Source organism: Heptranchias perlo, chromosome 2 (assembly GCF_035084215.1).
Source record: "Heptranchias perlo isolate sHepPer1 chromosome 2, sHepPer1.hap1, whole genome shotgun sequence".
Taxonomy (NCBI): Eukaryota; Metazoa; Chordata; class Chondrichthyes; order Hexanchiformes; family Hexanchidae; genus Heptranchias; species Heptranchias perlo.
Genome location: NC_090326.1, coordinates 171,969,247 through 171,980,686, shown reverse-complemented (window position 1 = coordinate 171,980,686; position 11,440 = coordinate 171,969,247). Strand labels below are relative to the sequence as shown.

Genomic DNA, 11,440 nt, shown 5'->3' with positions numbered 1-11,440 from the left:
GGTAGATAAGGTGGTTAAGAAGGCATATGGAATACTTTCCTTTATTAGCCGAGGCATAGAATATAAGAGCAGGGAGGTTATGCTGGAACTGTATAAAACTCTAGTTAGGCCACAGCTTGAGTACTGTGTACAGTTCTGGTCACCACATTACAGGAAGGATGTGATTGCACTAGAGAGGGTGCAGAGGAGATTTACGAGGATATTGCCCAGACTGGAGAATTTTAGCTTTGAGGAAAGATTGGATAGGCTGGAGTTGTTTTCTTTGGAACAGAGGAGGCTGAGGGGAGATTTAATTGAGGTGTATAAAATTATGAGGGGCCCAGATAGAGTGGATAGGGAGGACCTATTTCCCTTAGCGGAGGGGTCAATAACCAGGGGGCATAGATTTAAAGTGATTGGTCGAAGGATTAGAGAGGAGCTGAGGAGAATGTTTTCCCCCAGAGGGTGGTGGGGGTCTGGAACTCACTGCCTGAGAGGGTGGGAGAGGCAGAAACCCTCAACTCATTTAAAAATACCTGGATGTGCACCTGAAGAGCCGAAACCTGCAGGGCTACGGACCAAGTGCGGGAAAGTGGGATTAGGCTGGGTGGCTCCTTTTCAGCTAGCACAGACACGATGGGCCGAATGGCCTCCTTCTGTGCCGTAAATTTTCGATAATTCTATGAAAAGGGGAACACTGGCGGAGAGAAAAAGGAACAATGGAAGTAAGAGTCATTCAGATAAAAAGGAAATTCAGGAGCACAGATCGGAAAAGTAATATTCAATGTACAAAGAACGCCCAGTTTGTAAAATCGAATCTTTATTTGATTCATTTACTTTTTAAGCAACAGGAGACAGAGACCGGTCACATGATCAGTCACACATCTCTCCTTCAGCTGCAGGTAGGTGAGGTTCTCCCTGGTGTTGGGGTCAAAGAACCCCTTGGTGTCATCACCGGCATCTGAGAGAATCTTGTTCATCTCCTCGTCAAACATTCCTCGTTTGTAGGCCACATCGACGGGCAGGCGATGGCTCTGCACGGGGTCGATGATGCCACCCGTGGCAATCTGTGCCTCCAGCAGACGGATTCCATGGTCCTTGACAATCAGATCCTTCTTTAGTGCCTGGAACAAGGAGATCACATCCCCTGTGTAGGGGTCCTTGTAACCAGTCACTGCTCTTTCTGCAGACAGTAGCTTCTGACGGAGCTCTGGGCCAACGAGACCTGCCTTAACTGCCTCATCGACAGAGACTTTCAGATTCTTCACTGGGTCAATGACAAACCCAGTCGCTGCCTGAGCCTCCAACAGGACCAAGGCTGTTCCTGGCATCAGCAGCTGTTTCGTCATGGCCTGGTAGATGCTCATCTTCTCTTTGGTTGACTCCACAAGGACCCCAGCAATGCTGTCTGCTCCCTTGAGATAGACCTTCACTGAGTCCAACTCACTGACATCTTCCACAGTCTTCCTGCCCTCCTTCAGATCCTGCAATGTCTTTTGGTCGATGATCTGAGACTCTACCAATTCTTGCAGAGAGACTTTATTTCGGAGACCTGAAAAGGTTATTGAAGTGTCTGTCTGTGTTTGAGTTTCTGTGATGATTGTGGTGATGGCTCTGATGATTGTCTCCATGTCAATCTCCTTCCTTCCGTATTTCTCGATCAGCTCCTTCCTCTTGTCTTCAGTGAAGAGTTTGGAGTGAATGAGACACCAGACTGAGAAGCAAACTGTAGCGCTTCTGAATGCTGCTTCAGTCTCTTCTGCAGTGTAACCCTGAGATGTGAGAGTAATGGAAGAGTCTGTCTGTGTTTGGGTTTCCTCGATGATTGTGGTGATGATTGTGATGATTGTCTTCATGTTAATCTCCTTCCTTTTGTATTTCTGTATCAGCTCCTTCCTCTGTTCTTCAGTGAAATATTCAGAGTGAATAAGTTCCCAGACTGAGACAGTCTTCCCCTTGAATTTGCCATGTGTGACAGACATTGCTTCCCCCTGAAACGCGCTCTCAGTTTCGGCAATGCTATAACCCTGCTGATCCCGCACGCTCTTGTCTGTCATCTTCAACAAGCACAGCCCAGTGTCTGGGTCAGTCACACATTTCTCCTTCAGCTGCAGGTAGGTGAGGTTCTCCCTGGTGTTGGGGTCAAAGAACCCCTTGGTGTCATCACCGGCATCTGAGAGAATCTTGTTCATCTCCTCGTCAAACATTCCTCGCTCGTAGGCCACATCGATGGGCAGGCGATGGCTCTGCACGGGGTCGATGATGCCACCGGTGGCAATCTGTGCCTCCAGCAGACGGATTCCATGGTCCTTGACAATCAGATCCTTCTTTAGTGCCTGGAACAAGGAGATCACATCCCCTGTGTAGGGGTCTTTGTAACCAGTTACTGCTCTTTCCGCAGACAGTAGCTTCTGATGGAACTCTGGGCCAACGAGACCTGCCTTAACTGCCTCATCGACAGAGACTTTCAGATTCTTCACTGGGTCAATGACAAACCCAGTCGCTGCCTGAGCCTCCAACAGGACCAAGGCTGTTCCTGGCATCAGCAGCTTTTTCGTCATGGCCTGGTAGATGCTCATCTTTTGAGCAGTAGACTCCACAAGGACCCCAGCGATGCTGCTCATTCCCTCCAGATACTGCCTGACGCTCTCCATGTGCATCACCTCCGTCACTGCCTTTGAGCCAGTTTGAAGCTCTTCATACGTTTCCTCGTTGATTATGTCAGATTTCAACAGCTCCGTTGCTGTGACCTTTGCTCTAAGTCCAGGGAAGAAGAGTTGTGTTTCGTGCTTTGTTTCTGTTTCCTCAATGATTGTGGTGATTGTTGTGATAACTGTTTCGATGGTCATTTTCCCTGATCTGAACCGCTCCAGAAGATCCCGTCTCTGTTCCTTGCTGATATACTCAGAGTTAATTAATTCCCAGATTGTGACACTCTTCCCTTTGTACTTGCCACAAGAAACTGTGACTGTGTTTTTTGAGAGAACTGCTTGGATTTGTACGTTTTCACGAACCGAGGTTTTCAGAGGTAAGAGGCAGAGATTAGTGTCTGGGTCAGTCACACATCTCTCCTTCAGCTGCAGGTAGGTGAGGTTCTCCCTGGTGTTGGGGTCAAAGAACCCCTTGGTGTCATCACCGGCATCTGAGAGAATCTTGTTCATCTCCTCGTCAAACATTCCTCGCTCGTAGGCCACATCGATGGGCAGGCGATGGCTCTGCACGGGGTCGATGATGCCACCGGTGGCAATCTGTGCCTCCAGCAGACGGATTCCATGGTCCTTGACAATCAGATCCTTCTTTAGTGCCTGGAACAAGGAGATCACATCCCCTGTGTAGGGGTCTTTGTAACCAGTCACTGCTCTTTCCGCAGACAGTAGCTTCTGACGGAGCTCTGGGCCAACGAGACCTGCCTTAACTGCCTCATCGACAGAGACTTTCAGATTCCTCACTGGGTCAATGACAAACCCAGTCGCTGCCTGAGCCTCCAACAGGACCAAGGCTGTTCCTGGCATCAGCAGCTGTTTCGTCATGGCCTGGTAGATGCTCATCTTCTCTTTGGAAGGTTCTAGCAGTATTCCAGAAATGCTGCTGTCCCCTTGTAGGTATTTCTTCACTGAGCCCATCTGGAGAAGCTCTTCAACAGTCTTCTTGCCTTTCTGTAGTTCTTCGAACGTGTCGCTACCAATCACCTCAGAGTTCAGCAACTCCTGAAGGGAAACTTTCTTCCGGAATCCGTCAACAGTGATGGGTGATCGAGTTTTGTTTTCTGTCTCTTCAATGATCATGAGGAAGGTGGTAATGATCTGTTGCAATGTTATCTTGCTTGATCTGAACTCTTGTACAATCTCCCTTCTCTTTGTATCTGTGAGATATTCTGAATTGAGAAATTCCCAGATTGAGATGGTCTTCCCCTGGAATTTCCCCCCTGTAATGGAGAATGTGGCCTCTTTGAATGCAGCTGCTGTTTTCTTATCTACGTAACTCAGGTCCCTCAGACACAACAAGCACAGCCCAGTCTCTCCTTCAGTCACACATCTCTCCTTCAGCTGCAGGTAGGTGAGGTTCTCCCTGGTGTTGGGGTCAAAGAACCCCTTGGTGTCATCACTTGGGTCAGACAGAATCTTGTTCATCTCCTCGTCAAACATTCCTCGCTCGTAGGCCACATCGACGGGCAGGCGATGGCTCTGAACAGGGTCGATGATGCCACCCGTGGCAATCTGTGCCTCCAGCAGACGGATTCCATGGTCCTGGACAATCAGATCCTTCTTTAGTGCCTGGAACAAGGAGATCACATCCCCTGTGTAGGGGTCTTTGTAACCAGTTACTGCTCTTTCCGCAGACAGTAGCTTCTGACGGAGCTCTGGGCCAACGAGACCTGCCTTAACTGCCTCATCGACAGAGACTTTCAGATTCTTCACTGGGTCAATGACAAACCCAGTCGCTGCCTGAGCCTCCAACAGGACCAAGGCTGTTCCTGGCATCAGCAGCTGTTTCGTCATGGCCCGGTAGATGCTCATCTTCTCTTTGGTTGACTCCACAAGGACCCCAGCAATGCTACACGTGCCCGTCAGATACTGGTCCACAGACTGGAGCTTGGAAACTTCTTTAATGTTCATGACCCCTTGCTCTAGTTTGTGGAAGAGATTCTGGTCAATGATCTTTGAGTCCAGTAACTCCAGTGCAGACACTTTGCGTCTCAGGCCACGAAAGGTCATTTCCTTCTTCTCCTTCTCTGTTTGTTCGATGGTTGTAGTGACAGTGGTGACAATTCTCTCGACCGTGACCTTCCTTGATTTGAAACCTTCAATAAACTCCCTGATTTGATCCTCGGTGAAGTATTCAGAATTGATGATTTCCCATAACGACACCGTCCGACCTCTGAACCTGCCATGTTTCACCAAAACCAGAGTCTTTTTAAAGGTCTCCTTGATTTGTTCATCACTGTAAATCTGGACTCCTTTCACCAGCCTGTCTGTCACAATCAACAGACGGAGACCGGTGCTCGGGTCAGTCACACATCTCTGCTTCAGCTCCAGGTACGTGAGGTTGTCCTGGGTGTTGGGGTCTAAGTACCCTCTGGTGTCATCACTGGGGTCAGAGAGAATCTTGTTCATCTTCTCATCGAACATGTCACGCTGATAGGCCATGTCCACGGGAATGCGATGTCCAGAGGTTGGGTCAATAATCCCGCCCGTTGCCATCTGAGCTTCCAGCAGTTGGATTGCGTGAGATTTTACGATAAGATCTTTCTTCATTGCTTGGAACAGGGAGAGCACATCTCCTGTGTAGGGGTCCTTATAGCCCAAAACCGCCTTTTCTGCAGACACCAGTTTATCATAGACATCAGGCCCAATGACCCCTGCCTGGAGTGCCTCATCAACAGACAGCTTTTGGACTGTCACGGGATCAATGAGGGAGCCAGTTGCTGCCTGACTCTCCAGCAGCAATACAGCTGTTTCGGGACTCAGTATCTGCTTCTTCATGGCTTGGTAGAAGCTCATCTTTTCATTGGTTGAATGCACCAGGAGGCCGGCGATGCTATCTTCACCCTGCAGCCATTTCCTGTTCTTTTGTTTGGAAAGCTTTTCCACAGTGACAGTGGTCTTGGTCAGATCACCAGTGCTCACAGAGGAAGAAACCTCCACCAATTCACTCACATCGTTTAATTTCTCCATCGTCTCCATGTGTGTCTAGACTTTGGGCTGGGTCTTTGTCTGCCACAGATCTGCGACACTGTTTCCCCGAAGTAGCAGTATCTTTATTCAAAAACACAAAAATAGCATTATTGGTCACAGCTCGACTGTTGTTTCATCTCCTGAGATGGGTTTTATGCATAATTTTAAATCACAAGCAGCAAATCAACTGTTCTAGAGTAGTGTAACACCATACAATATAATGGGGCCGTTCTAGGGTACTGTAACACCATACAATATAATAGGGCCGTTCTAGAGTAGTGCACCAACATACAATATAATGGGGCGGTTCTAGAGTAGTGGAGCATCATACAACATAATAGGGCAGTTCTAGAGTAGTTTAACACCATACAATATCACAGGGCAGTTCTACGGTAGTGCAACAGCACACAATAAACTGGGGAAGTTCTACAGCAGCTTAACACCAACATAATGTGGTAGTTCTAGAGTAGTGGAACACCATACAATATAATGAGTTAGCTCTAGAGTAGTATAACACCATACAATATAATGGGACAGTTCTTGAGTACTGGAATGCCATACACTAGGGAAGTTCTAGAGTAGTGGAACACTGTATAATATAATGGGGCAGTTCTAGAGTAGTGTAACACCATACAATAAATGGGGCTGTTCTAGAGTAGTAGAATTCCATACAATATATTGAGGCAGTTCTAGAGTAGTCGAGCACAATATGATATAATGTGGCAGTTCTCATGTAATGCAACACCATACAATGTAATGGAACAGTTCTAGAGTAGTGCAACGCCATTTCACATAATGACCAGTTCTCAACTGTGCAACACCATACAATGTAATGGGGTAGTTCTGGGTTGTGCAACATCATACAATATAAATTGGCAGTTCTAGGATAGTGAAACATCATACAATGTAGTGGGGCAGTTCTAGAGTAGTGTAACACAATAAACACCTAAGAACGTAAGAAATCGGAGCAGGTGTAGGCCACGTGGCCCCTCGAGCCTGCTCCGCTATTCAAATAATATCATGGCTGATCTTCTCCCTCAACTTCACTTTCCAGCCCTATCCCCATGTCCCTTGATTCCCTTAGTGTCTATTAAATGTAATGGGGCAGTTCTAGAGTAGCGAAGTACCATATGCTATAATGGGGCAGTTCTAGAGTAGCACAACACCATACAATATATTGGGGCAGTTCTAGAGTCATGTAACACCATACAATACAATAGAGCAGTTCTAGAGTCGTGTAACACCATACAATACAATAGAGCAGTTCTAGAGTAGTGTAACACCATACAATACAATAGAGCAGTTCAAGTGTAGTAGAATGCCATACAATATATTGGGGCAGTTCTAGAGTAGTGGAGCACCAAACAATATATTGGGGCAGTTGTGGATTAGTGGAACACCATACAATATGATGGGGCAGTTCCAATGTCGTGTAACACCATACCACAATGTAGTGAACATTATATCATGTAATGAGTAGTTCACAGGTAGCGCAGCCTGGCCTGAGTACTGAGTACAGTTCTGGTCACCACATTACAGGAAAGATGTGATTGCACTAGAGAGGGTGCAGAGGAGATTTACGAGGATGTTGCCAGGACTGGAGAATTTTAGCAATGAGGAAAGATTGGACAGGCTGGGGTTCTTTTCCTTGGAACATAGGAGGCTGAGGGGTAATTTAATTGAAGTGTATAAAATTATGAGGGGCCCAGATAGAGTGGATAGGAAGGACCTATTTCCCTTAGTGTTGGGGTCAATAACCAGCTTGAGTACTGCGTACAGTTCTGGGCACTACATTGCTACTACTTTAAAGTAGAAGGTCAATGAAGTAACTGTGATCTTGTTATTGCTAATAACACTATCCACCTTATCACCACCTCTCTCAACCACTCCACTGCCTCTGATTTCTCACACTGCTTGACCGACATCCAGTATTGGATGAGCAGAAATTTCCTCCAATTAAATATTGGGAAGACCGAAGTCTTTGTCTTTGGTCCCCACCACAAACTCCGTTCCCTCGCCACTGACTCCTTCCCTCTCCCCGGCCACTGTCTGAGGCTGAACCAGACCATTCACAAGCTCGGCCTCCTATTTGACCCTGAGATGAGCTTCTGACGTCAGATCCTCTCCATCACCAAGACCGCCTACTTCCACCTCAGTAACATCACCCGTCTCCACACCTACCTCAACCCCTTCTGCTGAAACCTCATCCACGCTCTTGGTACCTCGAGACTCCACTATTCCAATGCTCTGCTGGCTGGTCTCCCACCTTGCCCCCTCCATAAACTTGAGTTCAATCAAAACTCTGCTGCCCGTATCCTAACTCGCACCAAGTCCCATTCACCCATCGCCCCTGTGCTCGCTGACCTACATTGGCTCCTAAGAACATAAGAACGTAAGAAATTGGAGCAGTAGGCCATACAGCCTCTCGAGCCTGCTCCGCCATTCAACAAGATTATGGCTGATCTTCGACCTCAACTCCAATTTCCCGCCTGATCCCCATATCCCTTGATTCCCCTAGAGTCCAAAAATCTATCTCTCAACCTTGAATATATTCATTGATTCAGCATCCACAGCCCTCTGGGGTAGAGAATTCCAAAGATTCCAATTTTCCACATTGTCTACCCGACAATGTGGAAAATTGCCCAGGTATGTCCTGTCCACAAAAAGCAGGACAAATCCAATCCGGCCAATTACCACCCCATCAGTCTACTCTCAATCATCAGCAAAGTGATGGAAGGTGTCGTCGACAGTGCTGTCAAGCGGCACTTACTCACCAATAACCTGCTCACCGATGCTCAGTTTGGGTTCCGCCAGGACCACTCGGCTCCAGACCTCATTACAGCCTTGGTCCAAACATGGACAAAAGAGCTGAATTCCAGAGGTGAGGTGAGAGTGACTGCCCTTGACATCAAGGCAGCATTTGACCGAGTGTGGCACCAAGGAGCCCTCGTAAAATTGAAGTCAATGGGAATCAGGGGGAAAACTCTCCAGTGGCTGGAGTCATACCGAGCACAAAGGAAGATGGTAGTGGTTGTTGGAGGCCAATCATCTCAGCCCCAGGACATTGATGCAGGAATTCCTCAGGGCAGTGTCCTAGGCCCAACCATCTTCAGCTGCTTCATCAATGACCTTCCCTCCATCATAAGGTCAGAAATGGGGATGTTCGCTGATGACTGCACAGTGTTCAGTTCCATTCGCAACCCCTCAAATAATGAAGCAGTCCGTGCCCGCATGCAGCAAGACCTGGACAACATCCAGGCTTGGGCTGATAAGTGGCAAGTAACATTCGTGCCAGACAAGTGCCAGGCAATGACCATCTCCAACAAGAGAGAGACTAACCACCTCCCTTTGACATTCAATGGCATTACCATCGCCGAATACCCCACCGTCAACATCCTGGGGGTCACCATTGGCCAGAAACTTAACTGGACCAGCCATATAAATACTGTGGCTACGAGAGCAGGTCAGAGGCTGGGTATTCTGCAGCGAGTGACTCACCTCCTAACTCCCCAAAGCCTTTCCACCATCTCCAAGGCACAAGTCAGGAGTGTGATGGAATACTCTCCACTTGCCTGGATGAGTGCAGCTCCAACAACACTCAAGAAGCTCGACACCATCCAGGACAAAGCAGCCCGTTTGATTGACACCCCATCCACCACCCTAAACATTCACTCCCTTCACCACCGGTGCACAGTGGCTGCAGTGTGTACCATCCACAGGATGCACTGCAGCAACTCGCCAAGGCTTCTTCGACAGCACCTCCCAAACCCACGACCTCTACCACCTAGAAGGACAAGGGCAGCAGGCACATGGGAACAACACCACCTGCACGTTCCCCTCCAAGTCACACACCATCCTGACTTGGAAATATATCGCCGTTCCTTCATCGTCGCTGGGTCAAAATCCTGGAACTCCCTTCCTAACAGCACTGTGGGAGAACCTTCACCACACGGACTGCAGCGGTTCAAGAAGGCGGCTCACCACCACCTTCTCAAGGGGCAATTAGGGATGGGCAATAAATGCCAGCCTCGCCAGCGATGCCCACATCCCATGAACAAATAAAAAAAAGATTCACAACCCTCTGCGTGAAGAAATTGCTCCTCATCTTGGTCTTGAATGGCCGACCCCAAATCCTGCGATCATGCCCTCTAGTTCTAGACTCTCCAGCCAGGGGAAACAATCTCTTATCCCAGGAATTAATCTAGTGAACCTTCGTTGCACTGCCTCTAAGGCAAGTATATCCTTCCTTAGATAAGGAGACCAAAACTGTACACAGTACTCCAGGTGTGGTCTCACTAAAGCCCTGTACAATTGTAGTAAGACTTCCTTATTCTTGTACTCCAAACCTCTTGCAATAAAGGCCAACATGCCATTTGCTTTCCTAATTACTTGCTGTACCTGCATGTTAACTTTCTGTGAAACAGTCTCGGCTGAGGGAACGTCTTCAGCTGCTCAGGGAGGCCCTTGTCGCTGAGATTAAGGGGACTGGTTACCTTGGTCCGGATAAGGTCAGAGGCCCAGGGGAGAGCCCGTTCCTCTGGGTTAAATGTCTGAGAGGTTGCTGACCGGCCGGGGGGGGCTTCACACACTTGCTCAGAAAGCTGGCCCCTGCCTCCCCTTCTCCACACTGTGACCGACTCCGGATCATTGCCTGCTCCTTGTGATAATGGACTCCTCCTCCTCTCACCCCCACCACCCCACTAAACTAACCCCGAGTTTCTGACCCCCTCCTCATTCCCGATTCACCATCCAGTGAGAACAAGCTATCACCACATACCCTCTCTGGCCATTCCATCACTTGGATCCCATCCATTAAACCTCGCCTAAACGGCTCCGCTCCAGTCAATTTGAAACTCATTTATTTTCTAATTCGGGATGTGGGCATCGCTGCCAAGGCCGACTTTTATTGCCTCTCCCACACTGCTCCTTTAAGGCGGAGCCTCAAACTGCAGCAGGGCCTCTGATTGAGGCCTGACGAATGTTTCGATTCATCAGTCGATGTCCGGCGTGGCTCAGTGCGTAGTGGGCTTACCTCAGAGTCAAACAGTTATGGGTTCAAGTCACATTCCAGAGACTGAGGGAGCGCTGCACTGTCGGAGGGTCAGTACTGAGGGAGCGCCGCACTGTCGGAGGGTCAGTACTGAGGGAGAGCAGCACTGTCGGAGGGTCAGTACTGAGGGAGCGCCGCACTGTCGGAGGGTCAGTACTGAGGGAGCGCCGCACTGTCGGAGGGTCAGTACTGAGGGAGAGCAGCACTGTCGGAGGGTCAGTACTGAGGGAGCGCTGCACTGTCGGAGGGTCAGTACTGAGGGAGCGCCGCACTGTCGGAGGGTCAGTACTGAGGGAGCGCTGCATTGTCGGAGGGTCAGTACTGAGGGAGCGCTGCACTGTCGGAGGGTCAGTACTGAGGGAGCGCCGCACTGTCGGAGGGTCAGTACTGAGGGAGTGCTGCACTGTCGGAGGGTCAGTACTGAGGGAGCGCTGCATTGTCGGAGGGTCAGTACTGAGGGAGCGCTGCACTGTCGGAGGGTCAGTACTGAGGGAGCGCCGCACTGTCGGAGGGTCAGTACTGAGGGAGCGCTACACTGTCGGAGGGTCAGTACTGAGGGAGCGCTGCACTGTCGGAGGGTCAGTCCTGAGGGAGTCAGTACTGGGTGAGACGTTAAACAGAGGCCCCGTCTGCCCTCTCATTTGGATGTGAAAGATCCCACGGCACCATTGGGAGCAGAACAGGAGACCCTTCTCCCCGCTGCCCTGGCCGATATTTGTCTCACAACCAACAGCAA

At 49.2% G+C, this 11,440-nt stretch overlaps 1 protein-coding gene across 1 annotated transcript in view; it reads right to left on the bottom strand.

The window, feature by feature from the left end:
• Positions 1-782: 782 nt before the first annotated feature.
• Positions 783-11,440, bottom strand: part of LOC137300148 (plectin-like) — a 23,281-nt gene continuing 12,623 nt past the window's right edge. The window contains exon 2 of the mRNA XM_067969234.1: positions 783-5,735. Coding sequence (XP_067825335.1) covers positions 813-5,663 — 4,851 coding nt within the window. The 5' untranslated portion in view covers positions 5,664-5,735 and the 3' untranslated portion in view covers positions 783-812. The remainder of the gene's footprint in view (positions 5,736-11,440) is intronic.